This window comes from Xenopus laevis, chromosome 6L (assembly GCF_017654675.1).
Source record: "Xenopus laevis strain J_2021 chromosome 6L, Xenopus_laevis_v10.1, whole genome shotgun sequence".
NCBI lineage: Eukaryota > Metazoa > Chordata > Amphibia > Anura > Pipidae > Xenopus > Xenopus laevis.
In genome coordinates, this window is record NC_054381.1 from 113,098,296 (window position 1) to 113,124,261 (window position 25,966).

The 25,966-nt window shown below is 39.0% G+C and overlaps 1 protein-coding gene and 1 long non-coding RNA gene across 2 annotated transcripts; both read left to right on the forward strand.

Moving 5' to 3' along the window:
* The first annotated feature begins 466 nt into the window (after window positions 1-466).
* zbtb14.L (zinc finger and BTB domain containing 14 L homeolog) lies at window positions 467-9,798 on the forward strand. Its single transcript, NM_001097947.1, is given in 3 exon segments — window positions 467-558; window positions 5,017-5,074; window positions 8,180-9,798. Coding segments are annotated over 2 exon segments (1,359 nt in total). The 5' UTR covers window positions 467-558; window positions 5,017-5,071; the 3' UTR covers window positions 9,536-9,798.
* Window positions 9,799-19,393: 9,595 nt separating this feature from the next.
* On the forward strand, window positions 19,394-25,763 carry LOC121394714. Its single transcript, XR_005961966.1, has 2 exons — window positions 19,394-20,500; window positions 25,572-25,763. It is a non-coding gene; the product is annotated as an uncharacterized LOC121394714 (long non-coding RNA).
* Window positions 25,764-25,966: the final 203 nt, after the last annotated feature.

A 25,966-nucleotide genomic window follows, 5' to 3' on the forward strand; every position in this document is an offset into this window, starting at 1 on the left:
ACCCGAGTGGACGCGTGCCGTCCCTTCTCCGGTCACGTGAACTCATGACGTCAGCGCTTCGGTCGCTAAACTGGCCTTCCCTGTGCACATTGTATAAATGATACAAGGCGTCAGTCACGTGCACTTCTGTGAACTCGCGTCTCCGCTTTATGAGACTAAAATCCGAACTGTAGGTGGTGCGCATGCCCATAAGCTCTGACGCTGCTCATCGTAAAAACAATTAAGATAATAAAATGTGCATGTTGGTGTGCCTCTCATAGTCTCATTGCTTCTAGTATTAGCGTATTCCAGTATTGTTTGTGACTAAAATGAAACGCATGTGCCTCAGTGAGACGACTCTCTCTCTCCACTCCCCTCTACGTGCGCTACTCAGTTCCGTGCTTGCGCGGCGCGCCCATTCTCTACTGCGCATGCACACACTCACATACGCACAGAGAGCGCTCGTGCTGGAGGCCCGCGCAGAAGTGCACAAGTTAATCATTAACACAAATATTAAAAAAGCCGCGGATACTCCCCCTCGAAGTGTTTTCCGTAAGGGTCGCTTTGCCTGATCTGGAGGTAAGTGGGCATGTGAGGCTGCGACGGTGCGTGTGCATTGGGGCTGCTGTGGGGATGGGGCGCGCGCAGGGGGGCCGTGGGGAAGAATAACATGTTCACGCACAAGCGCTCGGGCTCAGTCTCGAAACAAAGGGATTAGTTAGCGTGCTGCTCGCGGGAATACGTGCAATGTCAGTGCAAGGGAAAAGATGAGCAAGGAGTCGGTCTCGTGGGTCACACGGGACAGCGCAGTATCTGTGCGGCACACATTGAGTCGCGTGTACTGAAAGTGGAAATGGCGACTAACGCGGCCATCGTGCTCGCGGCTTCCTCCTTGGTCGGTAAAAAAAAAAAAGCGCGTGATTTCCCCGCGCGACGGGGACTGGGCGCCTGACCCGGGGCACGAGCGCATCACAGCCTCCCTCATGTCTCGCGTCTCACACAGCTGCTCCCCGTGGGGCTCTAACACTTGTTGTTCATAACTATATGGGTCCAGTTCATTAGTTGTGACATAGAGGCCTTTGTCTCATCCTATGTTGAGTCCGATAAACACTGATTTAATAGTAGCTGCATGCCTCCTCCTCCTCAATATTCCCGTTGTGTCTTAATAAATATGTCATCTCTTATCCGGGCAGGTTGGAGCAGCATGTCTTGAAGTTACATTAAACATTACAATAATATCCTTTTTTTGGCACCAACATGGCTCTGTACAGCCAGGGGTCACAATAACCTTTAGGCTTGTGACACGGGCAGATTTAGTCGACTAATCGCCTCTTCTTCTGGGCGACAACCTCTGAACTGCCTTCGCGTGTCTTCCTGTCCGCTGTAATAAAAACTCGACTGCGCTAAAGCACACGTGGTGCTTCTTTTTCCAAAGTCGCCCAAAGTTTCCTCGTGAGGCAACTTCGGTCGACTCCAGAAAACAAAGCGCCGCATATGCTTTAGCGCAGGCGACTTTTAATTACAGCGGACGGGAAGACACGCAAAGGCAGTTCAGAGATTGTCGCCCAGCAGAAGAGGCTACTAAATCTCCCTGAATCTGCCCGTGTTTCACAACCTCGCTCGGAGTTGCCTGAGGCAACTTCAGAAAACAAACCCAGTGAAAAGTCGCCTGCGCTAAAGCACACGCGGTGCTTTAGCGCAGGCGACTTTTCACTATAGTGGGTGGGAAGACACGCGGAGGCAGTTCGGGGAGATTGTCGCCCACAAGAAGAGGCGATTAGTCGCCAGGCGACCAAATCTCCTCGTGTGAACTAACCCTTTAGGTAACTTTTAGTATGTTATAGAATTGGCTAATTCTAAGCAGCTTTTCAATTGGCCTTCATTAGTTTAATTTTTGATAGTTTTTGGATTACTTGCCTTCTTCAGACTCTTTCCAGCTTTCAAATGGGGTTCATTTAAAAAACAGAAGCTCTGTATAGCTACACATTTATTTTTATTGAAACTTTTTATTACTAGTCTTTTTATTCAGGCCCTTTTTTTTTTATTCAAATCAATGCATGGGTCATTTGGACCCTAGCAACCAGATAGCTGAAATTACAATCTGGAGACACTGAATAAAAAGATAACTCAAAACTGCAAATAAGCATTGTGAACATTTTTAATATTTATGGCTATTTGGCCAGTTGCTTCTAGGGTTTCCACCTTTTCTGTAAAAAAAAGTACTGGCCTTCCTATGTATTTATCTTTTTTCCCTATAATATAACATTGGCATCAACCATCATTTTTACTGGCCAGGTAGGTAAAATACCAGTCAGGTTGCTTCCCTGGCCAAAAAGTGTCACCCATCAACTCATAACAGAATTAAAGATACAGGTATGGGACATGTTATCCAGAATGCTCCAGACATTTGGGGTTTTCTTTAACACTGATCTTTCCATATATGGGATCTGCTTAAGAATCATGTAAACATTATACACAATAGGCTGGTTTTGCTTCCAATAAAGATTACTTGTATCTTAGTTTGGATCAAGTACAAAGTACTGTTTTATTACTACAGAGAAAAAGGGAATCATTTTTTAAATATTTAATTATTTGGATAAAATGGAGTATATGGGAGACACCTGTTCCATAATTCAGAGCTCTCTGAATAAAGGATCCCATACCTGTATATGTGTGTGTTTATTTACACACACACACACAATTTATATTTATTTATTTTTTCATAATTAAGAAAAATAAGTAGCTTTAAAACCGGTTAACATTTTTGACAGAAGTATACCGGAAAGTTGCTTGAAATTACATTTTCTTTCACTATGCAAAAAAACAGCTCTTGGCTATAGGGGCCTCTTTAATAAAGTCGAAAAAAAACAGGGTTCAGTTTTATTTGCATTTAAATTGATCCCCATTAAATACTTAAGCCTCTGTGTAGGATTGCCCAATGTTTTCGAATCTCTGGCCTGAGGGCATATCCAGACAGCAGACTTGTAATGTTGTCTCATTCATTGGACTGTGTGAGTGTGATGTCTCTGTTGCACATTCAGCTCTCAAGCAGCATCTTGTGACCTCCCTGGGTTTTGCCAATGTCAGAAGTTTTCCAGTCTGAGCAGCTGAAGTGCTAATCACATTGGCATCGATTACTGTCACTTTTTATGTATCTAGTGGTCACATGCATGTGTTATAGATGCCAATTGTTTATTTTTTGGGGAGCCAGTATATAATGCAATTTTAATTTAATCATCCCCGAAGTATCCATCATAGCTAACAATTCCACTATCACCCCCTCTCCCCAGGCCCGGTGCCTTGGGGTTATCTTAGATTCTGCCCTGTCATTCACTCCTCATATCCAGTCACTTATTAAATCATGTCACTTCCACCTAAGGAACATATCCAAAATACCATCATTTATCACCCAAGATGCTGCCAAAATTCTTATTCACTCTCTCGTCCTATCACGTCTAGACTACTGTAACTCTCTTTTAATTGGCCTTCCCCTCCAGAGACTGTCACCTCTCCAGTCCATAATGAACACTGTTGCAAGGCTCATCCACCTCAGCAACCGCTCCTCCTCTGCCTCGCCATTCTGTCAAACCCTGCACTGGCTTCCGCTACCTTTCAGAATCAAATTCAAATTAATGACCCTGACATTCAAAAGCACTTCATAACTCTGCCCCACCCTACATCTCTGAACTCATCTCTATATACTCACCCACTCGCTTACTACGCTCCTCTACTGACTCTACTAACTCTTCTCTCATTACCTCCTCACATGCTCGCATTCAAGACTTTGCAAGGGCTGCTCCCCTCCTCTCGAATTCTCTCCCACTGTCTGTCCGACTTTCTCCCAACCTTTCTGCTTTCAAGAAATCTCTTAAAACGCACTTCTTTCGAGAAGCCTACCCTCACTCTGCTCAACTACCAAATGCAACACCACATACAGTACCACATTTCTCACCCACTTAATTCGATCTTGCCCACTCCAACACCTTGTGTATTACTCCTTTCCCTTTAGAGTGTAAGCTCTTTTGCATAGGGCCTTCCTCACCTTTTGTACCGGTATTGATTGTGATGCATGTAACTCCATATGTTCTATGTATATAATTCATGTGATTTAGTTGTATAATCGTGAATCTCAATCCTGCACTTTGATCAATGACCTCAATTAGTTTGTTAGCAGAGCACTAACCTTGTGCCCAACAGTGAAAGCAAGTATTATTGTTTGCAGAAGAGACCCCAAATCAAGCATTGGAACAATAGTGTTACTATTAGCTCAGTATTGCTTGAATAGACCTGCATGCACTGCCCACCTGTAGCACTCCTGCCATGTGTACAAAAGACTGTAAAAACATTAAGTTAAACTTAGTCAAGCTCTATTTTATCTAATATCTACATTTATGGTGTGTTTGTACTCTAAGTAAAGGTTTTATTAAAAAAAAAAACTGTCCTAGTTTATTAGCTGTATAGGTATCAATCTTTCTGCTGGTTCTTAAAAGAAAACCTTATAAAAAAAAAAAAGAACAAGAAATAGATTGATTGTAGGTTTTGGGTTGAAAACACACAAACTTCAACATAAATTCTATATTTTTACTTTATGGAGACAGCATGTCCTCATGAATCTTAAAACGCATGAAATGTCTCAGAAACTAGATGGTTCTGTTTCACTATTTCTGAGCCATTTCAGGGTAAATCCGTCATACTGCCAGTTTTCCAGCTATCTGATGATTATCAAATGCAGCCACAGATTTTTATTATTATTTTTTACTGAAATTTATCATAGCTAAAGTTCTGTCACAGCTAATTTTTGTCCCATGGTAAATGCATACAGTCTGTGACTGTGGGTTGTTTCAGTTAGGGAATTTTATCCATAAATTCCCCTAAAGACGAGTTCAATAAACTGTCTTGGTTGCTTAGGTTTTTATTAGCTTTAAAGTTACATGAGCCTGAGAATCATTGCCTTTTGCTACTGAATCGTGTGTTTTGAGTAAATTAATCTATTATTTTGAATCTCACACTCATATAATGCTCTCTTCTTTATTTTAGGAAACACTTGATAGTTACTTTTTCGCCTTCCTTAAGGACATCTTCACATTTTTTCATGGTATGTTTTTATGTGCAAAGACCTGTAATATAATTTTAAAACCATTAGGCAGGGTGCAATGAAGTTGTGACCACAAAATACATATAGACAGATGTATTCAACAGATGTATTCAACCCATTATCAATATATTAAGGACATTTAAACATTTTGTGCCTTAAGCTACTAAAAATGCCTTCCCCTTTAAAAAAAACAGGGATTGTTTGTCCTTATATCGCAATATATTTAATCTGACCAACTACGTCAAAGTCATCCAAGATATGGCCAGTCCTACCTACTCTTAGGGGGTTATTTATCAAGGTCCGAATTTATCTCAATATTGGCTGCTACAAACTCCAATCTACCCCGCTCGGGTTTTTAATGCTTATTGGATTATTACATTTTCCTGAAAATTTGCTTTGCCGGAAAAGTTCAGATTTTCACGATTTTTTTCGTGAATTTTCCCCAAAATCTCTGAATTTTTCATCCCAAAGCTCCGAAAACATCGTGAAATTGCCCGAAACCCCCGACACAACCAAAAATCAATGGGACTGTTCCCATTGACTTTTATGCAACCTCGACAGGTTTGAGATGCTGTGTTTTTATATTCTGGCATTTTATCCCTCGGGGTTTAATAAATTCCGAAAAATTCTTGATTATTTTAAAAGTCCAATTTTATAAAAATTTTCGGATTTCGGGTATTTGGAGCTTAGTAAATAACCATATATAGATAGGTATGCACACTCAAAAGAAGGCAAGTATGGTATATTTAAAATAAAGTTTTACTTGGGAATCCCCTTGACAAAGGCTTACGCCGAAACGTTGGGGCCATTCTCATACTGGTGGTAGGTGTATCTGCTCCTTGCTGTATAATTGTAATACTTACTGTTTACTGTTATGTAATTGTGGCTATGTTTAAACGTTAGGTATATACCATGTAAGCTTATGTATTGTATTATACAGGCCTACTATTGTGGCTTTGTGTGTATTATTTGCATAAACAAGTAAAACTTTATTTTAAATATACCATACTTGCCTTCTTTTGAGTGTGCATACCTATCTATATATTGTTACGTTGTGGGGTACCCATTGTAGGGGTACCCTTTTGATGTTTGCACCTCTTGCACTGTTTACCTACAGCATTTGCTGAATTGGTGTGCCCTCCACCCATTACTAAATTCTGTATGCTTAGTAAATAACCCCCTGTAATTGCATCTGATTCATTAAGAATTCTATTGCTTCATTATACATTTTACACAGGGAGTAAGTTTTACCTGCAACTTACTTGCTTTCAAAGTTAAACCCCAAGCTTGGTTGCCCTTTTATTAGACACCAGTGGGATCACCTGACTATAGCTGGGAAGGGTGGGAGCTACAACATGGAGTTGTGTTCGTGACCTGGGGTTTTCCAGGTAACAGATCTTTCCATAATAAATATTAAATAAACCCAAATGGGCTGGTTTTGTTTCCAATAGGGATTAATTATATCTTAGTTTGGATCAAGTACAAGGTACTGTTTTATTATTACAGAGAAATACCTAGCTCTCTCCGTATTTAAATAAACACTGATAATTGATTTGTAAGTCTTGTGTGTGCGGACCCTTCTTCTGCTACATTTCTGTTTATGGACTCTGCACCCAGGCACGGCAAGCTGCATGAGATGTGATTGCTGATATCTTTTTTTGTGTTTTATTTATATATTTGGCATTGGGAATTTTTTTTTGTATTTTTCTGAAACCATTTTTTTTTTCTTACACCATTACCTTTGATTTTATGGTTTCTTTTAACCCCTTTTCTTTTAAGTTTCTGACAGTCCTTTATTCTGTCCTGTTTTCTCTTCTTTTACTGGGGAGTTATTAGAATAAAAGCCTTGTGGATGAACGATGCAAATAAACTTTTTTACAATCTGATCATTTGGCCATACATAGCCTAGCCAAATTAAACGTCCATTTCGTAGGACTCTACCATTCTACCAATAGATCAGTTTAGAATGTCTGACTTCGTTTGGATTGGCAGTTGATTACTCAGAATTTCTGGTCACTGTCTTATAACTGAATTGGAATGTATGCATGTAGACGATGACAGCCGAATTTCAAACAAGCTGGCCAAAGCATACAAATTTTATGTAGTTATAAACAACATTAATTCTTGTTGAATTCTTATTATAACTTATTATACCATCAAAATCATACAGATTGGACATATTGGTTCCTTCAGCCAGTGATTGTATTGGCATAAAAATGCAGCACGGAGTTATTTGAGCTTCTACAAAATGAAAATGTAGCCAAGCTGGCAAATCATCTGCATACTCAGCTATCAGGCTAAGCAGTAGGGTCTGTTCCCATTTTAAAGGGGCAGTGAACACCTATACTACACATTTGCACGATAAATAGTATATGCTGAAATGTTTTCTGCCTGTTCTTTTAATTTACAAAAGATTTTCCTAGTTGTTATAAAGCACTACTGGAAAAATTTTTGTTAATTCCAGTACCCACTCCCTGTCTTCCCTTGGAAACCGAGTAATTTTTCAATATAAACAACTTGAAAATCCAGAAATGCTTAAGTGAAAGTGGTTTAGTGCAATTAAAAAAATAATATGTATATCTTACTTTTTGTATATTGATTTAATTATGGCCAGCACAAGCCCTTTTCATTGAGTTTTACTGGAAAAGGGTGCTATCAGGTCCTGTCAGTTGCAGACTACAACACACAAACTCACTTACTGCTTCACTCTATATGTGATGCTGTCCAAGCAGGAGCAGCTGATAAAACAGCTCCTCCACTGAAGGAATAAAAATGATTATTGCACACCAGGCATAAAATTGCATGGCAACCCTTGGCTGCCACATCCCATTATATTGTAAAGGAGTACTAACTCTGCGACACAAGCCAGTATCACAACAATCAGCGGACGTCTATACCTGCGACAGAGTAAGATTAAAGGGCAAATGTAACCCATTTAAACGGAAAGCTGGTTGTTTATGAGGGGAAATTCTCCAGTGCAAGAAAACATCTAGTATTATGTACAATTTAATTTACATATATATCTATATATGTTTGTGTCACCTTTACTATTTGTGTTAGTTCTGCTTTTGTTAAGTCTTTTTTTTTTTTTTTTTTCTCCTCCAGGATTTTTTCATAAGTATGTCTGAAACGCTAAAATACAATGATGATGACCATAAAAGTGTCTTTTTGAAAACACTAAATGAGCAGCGCCTAGAAGGTGAATTTTGTGATATAGCCATTGTTGTGGAAGATGTTAAATTCAGAGCCCATAGATGTGTACTTGCCGCGTGCAGTACTTACTTCAAGAAACTTTTTAAGAAACTGGAGGTTGATAGTTCTTCAGTAATCGAAATTGATTTCCTGCGATCGGATATATTTGAGGAGGTTCTAAACTACATGTATACATCAAAGATTGCTGTCAAAAAAGAAGATGTGAACCTGATGATGTCCTCAGGCCAGATACTTGGTATTCGTTTCTTAGATAAGCTCTGCTCGCAGAAGCGTGAAGTTTCCAGCGTGAATGAGAATACGGCCTCCCCCAAAAATAAATACAGTTATGAAACAAGTTTGAAGATAACTCGTCCAGTTGGTGCAGCTAATAACCAAGATGATGAGGTGGAGGAGATTGGAGATCAGGATGATAGTCCATCAGATGATACAGTTGAGGGCACTCCTCAAAGCCATGGGGAGGAGAAGTCTCCTACCTCTACACTGCGAGTTCAGGAGGCAATTCTCAAGGAACTTGGCAGTGAAGAAGTGCGGAAGGTTAACTGTTATGGGCAAGAAGTCGAGGCAATGGAGACAACTGAGCCAAAGGACCTGGGATCACAAACCCCTCAAACCCTGACATTTAATGACAGCATTAGTGAAGTCAAAGATGAACAAGCCCCCGCATGGACAACGGCAACAGGAGATATGAAATTTGAGTATTTGCTTTATGGCCACAGGGAACAATTTGCTTGCCAAGCATGTGGCAAAACATTTACAGATGAAGCACGTCTAAGAAAACATGAGAAGTTACACACAGCAGATAGACCATTTGCCTGTGATATGTGTGCCAAGGCATTTACAACCCAAGCACACCTGAAGGAACATTTGAAAATTCACACGGGGTATAAGCCTTACAGTTGTGAGGTGTGTGCAAAGTCTTTTATTCGGGCTCCAGATCTCAAAAAGCACGAACGTGTCCACAGCAATGAGAGACCATTTGCATGTCATCTTTGTGATAAGGCATTCAAGCATAAATCTCATTTGAAAGACCATGAAAGAAGACACAGGGGTGAGAAACCTTTTATTTGTGCATCATGCACCAAAGCATTTGCCAAGGCCTCAGACCTAAAACGCCATGAAAACAATATGCATAGTGAGCAACGCAAACAAGTCACAACGAGTGCCATACAGAGTGAGACTGAGCAACTGCAGGCAGCAGCAATGGCAGCCGAGGCAGAACAGCAACTTGAAAGTATTGCCTGCAGTTAAACAAAATATTCAGTGTTCCATTATTTATCAATCAATGTTATCATTTAAACCCTTGTATTTTGCACCTGCTAATGGTTTAAACTTGCACTCAAAATGTCCCATACAGAGAGAAATGAAAGTCATATGTTAATAGCATCACTGGTGTGAAAAAACAAAACAACCAAAATGATATTGGTTCAACTTTTTACCTTGCGTATTGTATATACTTTGTTTAAAATCCAATTATGAATTAAAAATTTAATATTCATTATTAAAGGATATTGTAAACCTTTTTTTGTTGTTTGTAATTGCTGTATGCAGTTTCAGGTTTTACTTTACAATGGTAAAATGATTGCCAGCTCTTGCATTAGCCTAACTGTGTGAATAGCAATGCTATTATAAATTATTATTATTAAGAAACCCATTTTTTTTTAACTCTAATACATTCGAATATACTTGAAATTCGATTGGGCAGTTATTTAGTAAAAAAAAATTGAATATCTAAAACTCAAACTAATATTACCGACATGGAAAACTCGATTAATCTCAAAGTCAGAAAGTCTATTATCATCTTCAAATGGGTCAATGGACCTCTCCCATTGACTTATACATGAACTCGGCAGGTTTTAGGTGGTGAATAGTCGAATTAGAATTGTTCCAATGGTCGAGTTTTGATAAATCTAGATTTCTGAATTAAAATTCGAATCGCATTTGGATTATTCACAGTTCAAATTTGAGAGTTTTGACCAAAAAAATTTGAAAATTTACTAATCGACCCTTAATAAATCTGCCCCTAAGTGAGTAGCTTGTTTTATCATCAGTTTGTAACTGTGGATTTAGTTTTTTTATAAATGTCCTTTAATGAATGCATAATATATGAAATGTGTCGCTTACATCCTGCTGAAAATACATCTCCCCCAACAAGGTTTGTACAGGCCTCTTCTTAGATGTAATAATGACAGTGATTACCTATGAAACTTCTTGTATAGGGAATGTACTACATATATTTAGTATGCAGCACTCTCCATCTACGTTTTGGCATGGGTGTTTTTTGTATTTTTTAAAATAAAAGTGAACATTGTTAACATGTTGTTCTATTTATTTTGCATCGTACATACCCACTCTTCAGAATTTGTATGAAAAATATATAACTCTCTGGGGTCTTTGTACTGTTACAGGGTCTTAGGACGCATAATACAGAAGTAGTGTACTTTGCAGAATCAGATTGCCAGCCAAGAGAATTCATAGACACTATTTGTATTTTAGGGCCCCTACATTCCACACACTTTTGGTAGATTTATGTATCAAGCAGTTCGGCAGGCCCCTGACATTAATATTTTGTATGTTTAATCTTGCTGCCAAATGATACGTAGAAGATACTGTAAAGTGGAAGCTTAGAGGTAACCTTCAGAAATTCTTTCAAAACTGCTAACTTTAGGAAAGCTTTGCGGTGTGAAAATATTAAACCAGGAACCTATTTGCACATTAATATCCATCTCAAACTAATGTCGATTTCTTCCAAGCTATAAATTTTCCTTCGTCATTTTTAAATTACTGTTCAGTACTTGAACTTTATTAAAACTTGTGAACTATTAATGAAGGCCCATGTCCATGTATTGTTCTCCATGATGATCTAGCCAAGCTACTCTGGGTTGTGTCCCTTATTGGTGAAACATTTACTTGGCTGCTTTATTCTTTACATTCTGTTATGAATTTTACTACTCGCTGTGAAATGTTAGGAAATGACACACACAACACACATTGCTTATATAATCAATATTAAATTGATAATTGATTGACTGAATATCAGTAGCAGTCATTCTAATTGGGGGAAAGAAAAAGCAGACAAGGTTTTTATGATGCCCCAAGTCCTGGATTCAGTTTAGGATTTGCCAAATCCAAGCCATATTAAGCATGATTCAAATTCAGCCAAACCAGATCTAATTGCTTAAAATCACAAGATTCTGCTATGCACCAATAATCTGAATTATTTACTACTCAGCCTTATATTGTGCCATTTATATTATATATATATATATTCAGCCCCTCAGCTCAGTAATTGACAGCAGCCCACAGAGCATGTGAAGAAGAAGAAGCTTAAAAGAAGTTGGGAGCACTTTGAGGTTGTTTCTGCTGGTATATCCCAAAACATAATGTACAACATTTCTGCCCTACTTCTTTGGTTAAGCTTTAGTTCTTCCTTAAAAGGGTTTATATTTTATGACTTCAGATCTTATAAATTTACACATCAGCAGTCTTAAATTTTTTTTTTATTTTGAAATATCTTTAAATAGGGCACTGGTGCAGGTGTATCTCCCAATATAACCAAAAGAGGCTATTCACATGGAATACTGCTTTGTCTTGATACATGTTATGCTTCAGCTTCTTATACCAATATGTTCAGAAACGTAAATATTATAAGGAAGCAGGGGGCTGTGGCCATTATCACCTTGTATTAATGTATGTATTGTTTTATTAGTATAGTAGTTTAGATACAGTATAACTAGATATAACTAGCAAGATATCATCTGTGATGAGAGGATGACCATTTAAGAGAGCACTTTTTCTTGTATTATATGTTTAGCATTGCCTGTGTTATGGAGTAGAGAGCTGAATTGTACTCAACTGCAGTGTCAGACTGGAGGGTCTGAGACCCATCTGGGCTTCCACCACAGGGTCCCCGACTTGCCCCCCAGACCACAACCCACCCCCACTCCAGTCCCTCCGCCCAAGTCGTAACCCCGCGACACATTCATGTTCTCTGGCTGCCGGCACAATCAGGGCCAGGGGACAGCGCAGGGTCTCAGACAGGGTCTGGGTTTTTTTCCTGGTGTTAAACCAGGAAAAAATCAGTCTGACCCTGTTCAACTGTTCCATTTGTGAGTATTACAAAGTTCTGTGAACTAAGGTAGCGTCCAAGCAGCACAAGCAGATGTGGCATATTTAAGGGTATTTGCTCTTACCAATCCCTCCGTCCTCTCCCCATCCTCTCGTGTCTGACAGCATTTTCTTAAGAACACACAATATACCACTCTACAAAGTAAGATACCACTTGAAGCTGCATATGACCACTTGGTATCTGGCTGTTGAGACCCATGGAGAAGATTAGTAAAGCTAACAACAAGGTCGCCATGGGAATGTGATCCGGGCAGCAAAATGACTACACACTAATATAGTAGATTAGGTTGAACAGTCATCAAGTCCAACTTTTGGGCTTCCAACCCTTTCTTTTATCTGAAAGTACCAATGATTTAGGGAGAGTGCTCTTACTGTAAAAACCCTGAGTTCTTTTAAAGAAAACTTGAATATTTGAGATGTATTATACCCCGACCTTGGAAATAGCTTGAATCTGAAAATACACCCCCTAAAAGCTGTCGAGGTTCTGTAGAAGTCAATGGAAGAGGTCCCTTGAACCATTTGAAGATGTTAATAGCCTGCTTGATGTTCAAGTTTTTTTCAGAGGGTTTGCCTGAAAACTCAAATGATTCAAAAATTTTTTAGCTGAAAACTCGATCAATTTGAGTTTCCGGGTTGTGGGAATGGGTTTTTCACATTTAAGTTTTTATTAATCTCTAACACTCAATAAATAACTCCTAAATGTCCTTTTTTTTCTAATGTGATTGGATGCACTTGAGTCCTCTGGATGGATCTACATGTGAATAATGCGTCTAAGTTTATTGTATGATTCCCTTTATATATATACACATAGTTATCATATCCCACACAACTGCCTCTTTTCCAGTGTAAACAACCCCAACTTGGCCGCCTTTCCTCATAATGAAGAATTCCCATTCCCTTTATCAATTTAATTGCTGTTCTTTGGACTTTTTCATTAAAATATTTTTTTTTCTGAAAACAGAATACTTTATAAGGATAATCCATTCAATCTCAGATCTTTTGACGCTAATAACATTATCCCATGTTTTTTTTCTCTCTTCTGGTAGGCAACAGTTCTGTTTTACATGCAAGGCTCATTTCACCTTCTAATTAACTTCTAGACGGTACTATTCCTCACTGCACAGTGAATAGATATTTCTCTGTAAAAAAATATAATTTAATTAAGCAATTAAGCAATCAAGCAGGGATTTCAAGGATACATTGCAAAGCAAAATATACATTTTGTTGTATTTTTTTTTGCTGAAATAATCAGTAGAAAGTTTTTTTGGTTACAATCCTTTTCACAATTTTTTCGAGAATCCAACCAAAAGCAATGAATGCATTTGGGTGGCAGTCCTTGAGTAAAGGCGTTATAAATGGCTCCTGTACAATTTCAGATAGCGGACGGTAATAATGTACAGGCTTTAAGAATACTTACAGGGTTACCCTTCTGATGTTATTACTGTCTTCCAGTGTTTCCCAGGATCCATTGCTTTTTTATCTCATCACACAAATGTAGCTTTCATTTTGATTGCTTCAAATGTTCTGATTAACAACTGTTTTTATCCCATATGTATTAGTGTGTTTATTTTATAAATATTTTATAAAGTGGCAACAGAGTCTTATAAATGCACTGTGCATTATTACAGAGAAATGGACAGGATAATATATCTGGCGCCCTGCAGACTTCTTATATCTCATCATCTTTTACCTTACCCTGTAGCATGGTTTGTTTTCTGTACTGAAGGAAGCATTATACTAAAAGGAAGGGGGAAATACATGAGGAACTGATATTTATATCTGATAGTGCTGCCATGCTCCCAAGCAGGTCCGGATTGAGAATTAAAATAGGCCCTGGCATTTCAGGTACACAGAGGCCCAATCAGCCCACTCAGAGGCCCAAACAGCCCCCACCAGCCCACTAAATACTGACTTTCTATGGCACCTTATAGCAGCCCCTCTGGCATTTGCCAGAACCCACAGATTGCCAGTCCGGGCCTGCTCCCAAGTAAGGGCACATGCAGGGCAGTACTGATATATAGGCACCCAAGGGTCTTTGCCTAAGGAAAAGGGGGCAGCCCTATTTGGTTTAAAAATAAATGTCCCAAAAAAAAAAGATTCTGCCATTAAATCCGGTGGCAGAGGAGGGACCGTGACACATGTGTGTGATAGAAACTGACATAATGTACATGTGTATGATGTCACTTCTACCACACATGAAGCATGGTACATAGAGGAAAAACAGTATATGGGAAATTAGCTGCAATGTATTGCTTCATTACCCCTAAACCACTGCTTATGTCCAACTTGAAGCTATTGTTTATATTGAAGCAGAAAAGTGATTTCTGTGGCAGTAGGTACACGAGTGCAACATCTGTGCTGCAAGTCATTAATTAACACTACATGTTTCAAACAATGGTAGTCCCCTACTCTGAGTCCAGCCCAGCAGTGAGGGTTTGGGGCTAAAAGGGACCTGGTGAGTCTGTGCTGTCAGGGTTTGGCACCAACAACAATATATAGACATATAAAATGTATTCTCAGGGTCTGACTGGCCTGCTGGGGGCACCGGGGGAAAAAACCCGGAGGGCCCCAGCATTGGTGGGCCCTAGGCCCTCTAATTACATTGGTAGTGCAACACATACTGTGCCAGAGCCAGCTGGTCCGTCAGTACCACAGCACACCCACGCAATTGCCAGCCCACCCTCTTCACTCTTTCATGCAAGTGGCATGTCCTGGTCCTGCAATAGTGGAACGGACCAACTCACCAGGACATCGATACTGACAGCTGTGCAGCACCAGTGTGTACTGCGTAAGCACGTAACCCTTCCTGGCGTGACGCGATGTCCTTCCAGCTTGCCCAAGAACATTTAGTACGCATGTGCAGGCAGGGGGTAATAGTAAGTAATAGTGGGGGTGCGGCTGAGTGGCCCAGGGTGACTGTTAACAAGAGAATCACCTCACACTAACTACAGCTAGTAGTTACTACAGAGCAAAGAAGCTTGGAGTTGGCAATTTCTGGATGTGCCAAAGCTTCTATTTGTCCACTGCTGCAGCATCAGGTACTGACACTGATTGGATCGATTTTATTTTAAAAAGAAATGTACCAGGACTGTCTTTTTTAATATATATATTTAATATTTATATTTCATATTTTATAATATTGAAATCACCACAAGGTTTGGGATTTTGTATATTCCTTAATGTTCTCTGTTTTGGGGAGACAGGCGGTAGGCCTCCTCCTGGTTAGTTAGGAAAACTGACCTGTATTAGTTAGAAGCCCATTATTTATATAGTAAGAGTGGCAAACAAAATCCATAACTTTGCTAGTTTTACATATGATCCAGAGTCCAAAGAGGAGCTAGTGCTTGTTTGTATACTATTTTGGTAAATAGCTATTTGAGGACAAGCAGTTTGTTTAGGTCGCACAAAGCAAAAATATAATATTTCAGCTCCTGTTTTGACAACCCAGTAATGAAACCATAAGACCTTGGAATAACCTTGATGCAATATTTTGTCTCCACTGCTTTATACTGGATTTGTTATCATTTGGAAAATAATATAAGGTAAAATACCTCTGAATTCTTCAAGGATTGTTATTTATATGTATAAATGTATGTAAATGTTTATAATGCTCCAGGCATTCTCCTTAGTCCTCTATTATAATAACAATAACCCAGATACAAACTGGTTTACGCTCTAGAAAACAATCAAACGTATTTAGGTATTTGGAAATTTGATTTAGGGAAAGGCCATTTCCCATAGATTCATTTTTAAGTAAATAATATATAATATATAAAGTTTTTTAATGATTTCCTTTTACTGATTAATAATAAAACAGAACCTTGTATTTGATGGTAACTAAGCAGCAGAAATCCATATTGATGGCAAACAAGATTTTTTTCTAGCATTTCCTGGTATGGAGATCCAAATTACTGCAAAACCCTTTATCCTGAAAACCCCAGGACCCAAGTATTCCAAATAATAAATGTCATGCCTGTACTTGCAACACGAAATAACACAAAGTGCGTTCATACCTAATTCAGACACTGAGGGGCCGATTCATCAAGGGTCGAATATCGAGGGTTAATTAACCCTCGATATTCGACTAGGAATTGAAATCCTTCGACTTCGAATATCGAAGTCGAAGGATTTAGCGCAAATTCTGCGATCGTACGATCGAAGGATTATTCCTTCGATCGAACGATTCGAAGGATTTGAATCCAACGATCGAAGGAATATCCTTCGATCAAAAAAACTTAGGCAAGCCTATGGGGACCTTCCCCATAGGCTAACATTGACTTCGGTAGCTTTTATCTGCCGAACTAGGGGGTCGAAGTTTTTTTTAAAGAGACAGTACTTCGACTATCGAATGGTCGAATAGTCGAACGATTTTTACTTCGAATCCTTCGATTCGAAGTCGTAGTCGTAGTCGAAGGTCGAACTAGCCCATTCGATGGTCGAAGTAGCCCAAAAAACACTTCGAAATTCGAAGTTTTTTTACTTCAAATCCTTCACTCGAAGTTAATGAATCGGCCCCTGAATATTCTCTGTTGAATATATATATATATATATATATATATATATATATATATATATATATATATATATATATATATATATATATGCCAAATAAAGGATAATAATAATATACAGCATAATCACCAATCAGAATTGTGCTAACGGCAATTGGCTAAAATTATCTCCTCCGTGAAACAGTGGGGCTCATTTATTAAAGCAGCGCAGCGCATAAGTGGACGCAAAAGGTTGTCTGCGCCATCACAAGCGTGATCGCTAATATATTTGCGTGATATTGCGCATAACACAGAGCTTTTGCGATGGTTTTGTTTATGCGCATTGCGCAAAAGATTGGGCATTTATGTCGCAAACGATGCCGTGGTTGTTAGGGGCGTGGCTGTGGGCGTGGCTACAATGCGCTTGCACTGCGGCCGTCGCAGATTTGCGTCTGTATATGTGCAAAACTGCACCCGGGCAACAGCACCACAATTTTTACGCCTGCCTCTTCGTGGCGTAATAGTAACGCTCTTCAAAATGCGCATTCCTGCCCAGCTGCGCTAGTATATTCAAGATGAACAACCCTTGTAAAGTGCATATTAACCACGCCTTCCACCCAACATGTTTATATTGACCAAGGTTCCTTTAAGGCAGTGATCCCCAACCAGTGGCTCATAAGCAACATGTTGCTCCCCAACCCTTTAGATGTTGCTCCCAGTGGCCTCAAAGCAGGTGCTTATTTTTTTTAATTCTGGGCTTGGAGGCAAGTTTTGGTTGTGTAAAAACCTGGTGTACTGCCAAACAGAGTCTCTTGTAGGCTGTCAGTCCACATAGGGGTTACGAAATAGCCAATAATGGCCCTTATTTGGCCCCCCAGGGACGTATTTCCATGCTTGTGTTGCTCCCCAGCTCTTTTTACACTTGAATGTGGCTCCTGGGTTAAAACAGGTTGGGGACCCCTGCTTTAAGGGTATCAGGTAGGCTAAACACCTTTGCAACCAAACAAATATTAGCACAGAAACAAATGCAGATGCGTCTAAGTGAACGCAATATGCGCAATATGTGACGCAACTAATTAAAGCAGCGCATTCATACATGAGCACAACTAATCCTTACCTTTGCGGTATCTTCCTGTGCGCACAATTTATTATAAGCACTGCGACAGCTGATACGCAGTTTCACACGTCGCACCTGTCTTGTGTCTACATTAGCGCACAAATCGCACTGTTAAGGTATCGTGCGCTACATTATTAAATACTCGCATGCGCTGGGCAAATGTCTGGCCACTGCGCTCTTTTTAGCGCTGCGCTGCGTTAATAAATGAGCCCCAGTGAGAGCAGTTTTTCTCAGGGAGACTGACCATGGCCATTAAATGCTTAAAATGATCTCAAATGCTTCCCAATATACTGTAGATGTAGATAATGAAACTTGTAGTGTGTATGGCACATCAGCAACCATCGACCCATTGCCCAAGAATGTTTAGGTCTGCATTTTCAGCCAGTAGCTATTCATGTGTAAATAAGAAACATTTTGTTAGAGAGGCAAACATCATTTTACTGTTTTACAGAGCAGAGTAATTTGGACTTGGGTAACAATACAGACATTTACCCTATTTGTAAGTTTCTATTGTATATTATATTATTAATAGTAACAATATCAATATACCTCAACCCACTTACTAGTGTTTTGGTTCTTTTGAGCAAGCAGACAATAAATCCACACCAATGAGCGTATAGTAAAGTGATGTATTGTAAAATAAATCAATTGATTGTTATACATTAATGATTACACTTAGACTAAACAATAATTACAATATTTACAGTTACACATTACATTGTTGTTACCAAAAAGGCAGGGGAATGGAGTTCAGCTTCATCTCTGTCTTCCCCTCTGGTCTTCATTCCTCACATGTTGTCTTGTCCCAGGCTCCTATGGCTTCTCCAGCTCTCTAGCTGCCTCCTCTCAGCTGCCCAGCTCTCCCTCACATTTGTCCAGCGTTCTTTTATCCTGGGTTCTCACCTGCCCCCACAGAAACCCTCCCAACTGCCAAGATGCTGTGATAAACCCCCAACTTGCCTACATCCTGTTGAGCAAGTTTTCTTGCATACAAAATCAGTTTTATGGTCCCCACAGCAGACATAGTCCTTAGTAATCACAGGAAAATCTTTGTTATGATAATCAGGGCTTCATGTAAGTTCCCTGAACAACAGCTTTTGTATCAAATAACAAAATCAAGATGCCAATTTCTTACCCTATGACAGATGTTGTGCAGTTTCTGTATATGTGTAATGTGGGGCTGGAGGGCAATATGGGGGGCTGGAATACCTACTTACACCCTCACAAAAATTTAGCATCAGGTAGAAATGTACCATCTGTTTATTTACACATATTCTTTTTTTTTTGAAGAAGAACGGTGTACAGGTATGGTACTTGTTATCCAGAATGCTCAGGATCTGGGATTTTCCAGATAACAGATATTTCCATCATTTGGATCTTAATACCTGAAGTCTACTTACTACTGTAAGTCTACGTTAGATCTTAGTTGGGATCAAGTACAAGCTACTGTTTTTATTTTTACAGAAAAAAAGGACATCATTTTTAAAAATGGATTATATAGATAAAATGGGAGATGGCCTTTCTGTAATTTGGAGCCTATTTTGCTTTGCGCTCAGCTTGTCTGGCTTTTCAGGATTCTGGGCTATAAAAGAGAAATAGCTGTGGATTCCAAAAGCAGTGCCGATCATGCATATTTTACGCTTCCCTCTTTATTTTAATAGAAATGCATTTACGGTACTATAGATAATAAAGAGCCTAAAGGCCACAGCCTCACAAGCTGCAATTAAATATTTATAGTTAAAAGCCTATTACTTGCGCTCATGTAATGAGACATCATTAGTCCGTTTTTTAGATGTATAATGCTGAAATGTCAGCCAGTGCTCATAACATGCTGATGTCATTGTAGAATTCAAGACAATTAACGGCAGTCCCTACTGTGTTATCCCTGTTCCCCACAAAGCTTCATCTTCCCCGTCATTGGGACAGAGTGAGGAAGATGGGAGCTGTGTGTGTGCAGTAGGATGATGCTGATTGCTCAGCCAAGGAGAGGAGAACAACGTCCCCAGGGCTCAGTGAGTCAGGGAAGCACTGTCGGCTGGGAAAGCTAGGGGATTGCAAGTTGCAGCATTGCTACAGGAACTGTCCGACGTCCTGAAACTGAACTCTTCCTTTCTTCTTTCCCTGGGAACTGCCTCTTTCTTAAAGCCTCCCTCTTCCCCAGTCCTTGGATTCAAAACGGAAATTGCAAAGCCTGGTGTATGCTCCAGGTAAAGTACTCCGTTTTGATGCCGGCCTTTTCCTTCTGTGTTCTCCTTTTACGTGCCCCAGCAAAGGACATGGCGGTGAAAGGGCAGATGACAGTCACGAGGGGGAGCCAGCAGACCTTATGTGACTTGCAAGCTGTGTGCCTGTGATGATCCAGTCTCCCAGAGGAGGGAGAAAAGCGTAGCAGCAAAAAAAGCACAAGAGACCTCTAAATAACCAGAGAGGCCAGGAGAGACTGGCTGGGAAGGTGATCTGCCTGCTCATCAATGTATAGGAGTAAGTGAGTCTTGATTGCTGCTGCACTAATATTCCGCTCAGTTCACTTCGCTTCTGATTGGTAGATTGCTGTTAGGGTTGCCACCTGGCCGTATTTTACCAGCCTGGCCGGTAATAATGATGGCTGATCCCAATGTTATTAATAGGGGAAAAAGATAAATATATAGGAAGGCCGGTATTTTTTTCCAGAAAAGGTGGCAACCCTAATTGCTGTGCATATCAAAAGCCACTTAACTATGCTTAGCCAAACTGCTAATTTATACCTAAGGCAACTCTAAATGAGGGGTCTCTATTTTGGGACCTTTGGCTACTGTCCAGGAGCACAATTGGAGGACCCCTGCCTTAAATGCTTACAGTATGTGCAGTGCAAATCTGAACTAACTGTTGGCAGGTTACTGCATTTGCAGCAAAGGGGTTTTTGTTTGGGAGTCACAAACTACTGAAATGAGCGGAATAAAGTGCTGCATTGTCAACTGAGTTAATTTATAACAGAATTTTTTTGTTTGAATCTAATCACAGTTTAGTCAGAGTCTACAGAAGGTAGGGGGTCCGTTATCCGGAAACCCAATATCCAGAATTACGAATAGTTTACATTTTAATCAAATAATTCAAATTTTTAAAAATTATTTCCTTTTTCACTGTAATAATAAAACAGTAACTTGTGCTTGATTCAAACTAAGATTTAATTAATCCTTATTGGAAGCAAAACTTCTATTTGGTTTATTTAATGTTTAAATGTATTTTTGGTATTAAAGTATGAAGATCCAAATTACAGAAATATTTGTTATCTAGAAAACCCCAGGTCCCGAGCATTCTGTATAACAGGTCCCATACTTGTACTAGTAGTTCGTATATTTAGGGGCAGATTAATCAAAGGTTGAGGCGAATTTTTGAATTGAAAAAATTAGAATTTCGAGCTATTTTTGTGTACTTCGACTAGGGAATAGTCCAAATTCGATTTGGATTTGCAAAATATTTGAATATCGAAATTTATCATGTAATGTCTCTTAAAAATTCGATCGACCATTCTCCATCTAAAACCTGCCAAATTGATGTTTTAGCCTATGGGGAGCCTCCTAGAACCTATTTGGAGTCAATTGGTGGGAAATACTTTGAATCAAATTCGATCGAATGCGATATTCCTTCGATTCGAATTCGGCCAAATACGGACATATTCGATCGAAAACTGACCTATTTGACCCAAAAAAACTTTGACTTCATTTTGGTTGGTCTTTTTGAATTAGAATTTCAAATTTTTTCAATTCGAAATTCAACCCTTGATAAATATATGCCTCTTAATAAATAATGTTAAACTTCTAAATTGCCTGCACAGACATTTAACATACATTTAAGTACTTTAAAAATGTCATATCTTCCCCATACAGCCAGGCCACACAATTGATGGTAATTGTTACAGGAACTAATAAGGGCTACATTCAAGACATAGGCTGTAATATTTAGTTTTGCAGCACTGAGCTCTAACACCCCTCAAAATTGTTATTACACAATGTCAATGGAACGATGGATAGTGGTATACATCTATAAAAAAAATAGTTCATAAATCTGCCCCTTGTGACTGTTTTGTAGGGATAAACTTTTTTTTTAAAAGCACACCTCATACGTTTATGTTTCTATAAATGATAAGGAAAAAATTTGGCTTAGGTTATTCTGCAAAGAGAGCCTTATGAATGTTATATGAGTGACTCTGAATTGTGGGGTCAATATTAATGGGCGTCTATATTTTCATGAAAATGTTACACTGATTTACCATGCAATAACTTGTGAATTAAACAAATCTCATGCCTACAAGTACCCATATTGTACCGGTATGGGATCTCTTATCCAGAAAGCTCAAAATTACAGAAAGGCTGCCTCCCATAGACTCCATTTTATCCAAATAATTCAAATGTTCTCTGTAATAATAAAACAGTACCTTGTACTTGATCCCAACTAAGATATAATTAATCCTTATTGGAAGCAAAACCAGCCTATTGGGTCTATTTAACGTTTACATGACGTTCTAGGTATGAAGATCCTAATTAAGCAAAGAACTATTATCCGGAATTCTGGATAACAGGTCCCGAGCATTCTGGATAACAAGTCCCATACCTGTACTTAGTAAGACAACTGAAATATGTATCATTTTCCACATTCGAAAATGGTTCATTATATAAATGTGTGTGATTAATTTCTTCTTTTATTATTGTAGAACAGTATGTATTATTATGAAGGTTTGGTAAAAAGTTACTGCATGTTCAGTGGATATAAAATCTATTTTGTACTTAGGTTTGCTTTGCCTTTGGGGTGCACAAAGCACCAACACATTGGAAAAAAGTAATTCTTTGGCAGAGTTACACTTCCATTTTTATTTTTCATTGATTTCTGCAGGATTCTTTCCAAGGGTAAATATGCTGCAGTCCCCAGTCTGAGTTTTGTCTCGATAGATGTAGCTCACTGACTCTTGAAACTGTGCCCAATTGCTTTGAAGCCAGCTTGCAATTTATGCTGTTGATGCTATAACAGGCCTTCAAATAACAAACTGCCTTTGATTTTATAGATGTTAGAGGTCAGTTTGCTTGTTTTGTCTGACTCTTGCCATATAGTAAGGCATTTGTTGTCTTATGTTTTTTGTCTGTTTTCTCCTACGCTTTGTCATCATTTATTTCCTTTCTGTGTATTTCAGTTGGAGTGTTTACAACCTAATAGATTTGCTTAGTTCTATGCCTGTGCAGTGGCTCTTTATTTTATGGTGCTTAGAATTTATTCATAAACTGAACCTAGGAACATTCTCCATTTCTCCTTAGTCCTCGCAAATGTTGATGAAGTTTAAGTGACAAGGCGTGACTTCTCTAGTGGAAGGCCAGAAGATTTGTAGATGTTGATCTGTCCAAGTGTGAAGGCAGTTGACTATTCCAGCTGCCAGTCAGAGTAAAATAAATCTTCAGAGTTTAGTTAAGAAGGAAAATTACTTGGAATTCCAGATACATGGGTTATTTCATTTGTTTTTCTTAATGAAAGGCCTTAAATTTTTTTATCTGAAGTGTCAACTGTCAATGGGGCAGCAGGGACTTATAGATCAGCCGATATGCTGGGACATTTCACAAGTGTATTGGATTTTTTGCAGCTTACCTAGTTCTAGTTCTGTGGTGCTGCACAGAACATAGTTATTTGAAATACAAGTCAGTGAACTGACTATTGCCCAGGTGCTACTAGCAAATGTTTAAACGTCATCTCTGGAGATCCGTTGTTTCCATACTCACTGTCTGCCCAGACAAATAACAAATAATAGGAGGATTTTTACTCTCTGGTATCTAGCCCCAAGTGATAAATATATATGTGTTTGTGTATAGAGTGCTTGGAGTTAAAAAAAAAAAATAGCAAATGGTATGGGACCAGTAGCCCCAATCCTGTTGTATTGCAGGATCCAGCAATGTTTTTAGGAAAAAGAAAAGCAAAAATTCATAGAAACAGAAAACAACAATAAAACAACACTCTGCATCTTTCATTGAGGCCCCGAGTGCTTTCCATTCCCAGATCTAATATTGATCTTCGTTTTCCTCTAATGGCCCTTTTAATAACATTATTTACAACTAACGGCAGACCATTAGGGTTATGGTTATGTGTTTACAATAAGTACGTAGCTTTCTAATTCATTTATCTGCCTTAGTTTGTGGTGTTAGTTACATTCCTGAAATCACTTATCTATGGAAAGAAAGAATTGCTTTTTTCTGTTCCCACGTGGACTTGATTCTGGACACTCAAGAACACACTGCATAAACCATTTGCCATTTTTTAATCTAACCAAATGACCAGGTTACCTTATTTTATTGTTTATACTTTCTCTTCAATCCTCTGCAAATAGCAGAGGCTGCAAATAGAAACGTTAATTCCATCCCACTATTGGAGTGCTTTGTTTTTGCTCTCTCCCAAATGTCTTTAACACATTCAGGCTTTTTCAAATTTTTCTCTCTTGAAAACTCCATTGAACAATATAGAAACATCTGAAATTGAATCAGAGGAAAAGTTTCTCACCTTGTTGGTGTGCCCATTATGTCGGTGCTGAAGGATATATTTTGCAGCAGAGTAAAATGAAATTTCTACCCTATCGGCTGCATGGTCCATGTATGCCATAGGAGTGGTAGGGAGAGACTCTGAACTACAAATGCACTCACAAATGTTTTTAATTTAATGTATTGATAGTGCTGTAAAAATACCAAGGCAGACATAGGGCAGGAGGAAAGTACAGGGCTCTTTTGTACAATACACAGGCTGGCATTCCCTAATTTGGCCATCTGAATTACATGCAAGTTAAAGGGGCCGATTCACTAAACTCGAGTGAAGGATTAGAATGAAAAATACTTCGAATTTCGAAGTATTTTTTGGGTACTTCGACCATCGAATGGGCTACTTCGACCTTCGACTACGACCTTCGACTTCGATTCGAACGAAAAATCGTGCGACTATTCGACCATTCGATAGTCGAAGTACTTTCCCTTTAAAAAAAACTTCGACCCCCTACTTCGGCAGATAAAACCTACCGAAGTCAATGTTAGCCTATGGGGAAGGTCCCCATAGGCTTGCTAAACTTTTTTTGATCGAAGGATTTTCCTTCGATCGTTGGATTAAAATCCTTCGAATCGTTCGATTGGAAGGATTTAATCGTTCGATCGAACGAAAAATCCTTCGATCGATCGAACGAATGTTTAGCGCTAAATCCTTCGACTTCGATATTCGAAGTCGAAGGATTTCAATTCGAGGGTCGAATTTCGAAGTATTTTTTACTTCGAAATTCGACCCTTAGTGAATCTGCCCCAAAGTGTGGGTAGGGTATAGGATCAGCAATCTAGTTTCTTACCTGTTCTCTCCTCGTACATATTAACTTCTTAAATGTTCTCGAACAGCTTCTCAGTACTTTTTCTCATGCCTTTCAATCCTTCTCCATATAGCATCTGAGCTTTCTCTCCTACCCCCTTCCCCTTTCCATGATCCCCTTTCCATAAACACAATGATTATGCCATGTTTAATGCTTAATGTATCAAATAGGTGTCTCGTTTCTGTTTTTCTGCTGTAGGAGAGAAACTTGGGAAAGATTTGGAGGAAGTGAAGATACAGAACGCCAGCAAGCAGATTGTAGAAACCGCCATCCTGCAAGCTGTACAACAAGTATATCAGGAAGATGAGAAAGAACAAAATAAACCAAGCAGCAGAGCAGAGAGACAGTTACCAGACGGAAAATGCAATACAAATAATGATAAGAAATAAATCAACTGAGTTGCCTTTCATTATTTAAAAGCCAGCTTTACCCTAGTCACAGACATGTCAGCAGTGCAACTGTACCTTTCAGCAAACCAAAGTATTACCCGAATGTAAAACCACAACAGTCAAAGCAGCATTTTGCCATGAAGCATTATCGGCTTGCGCATAAACGTGGTTTCTATAGTGCCGCCTTTTAGCTTTTAGACAGAG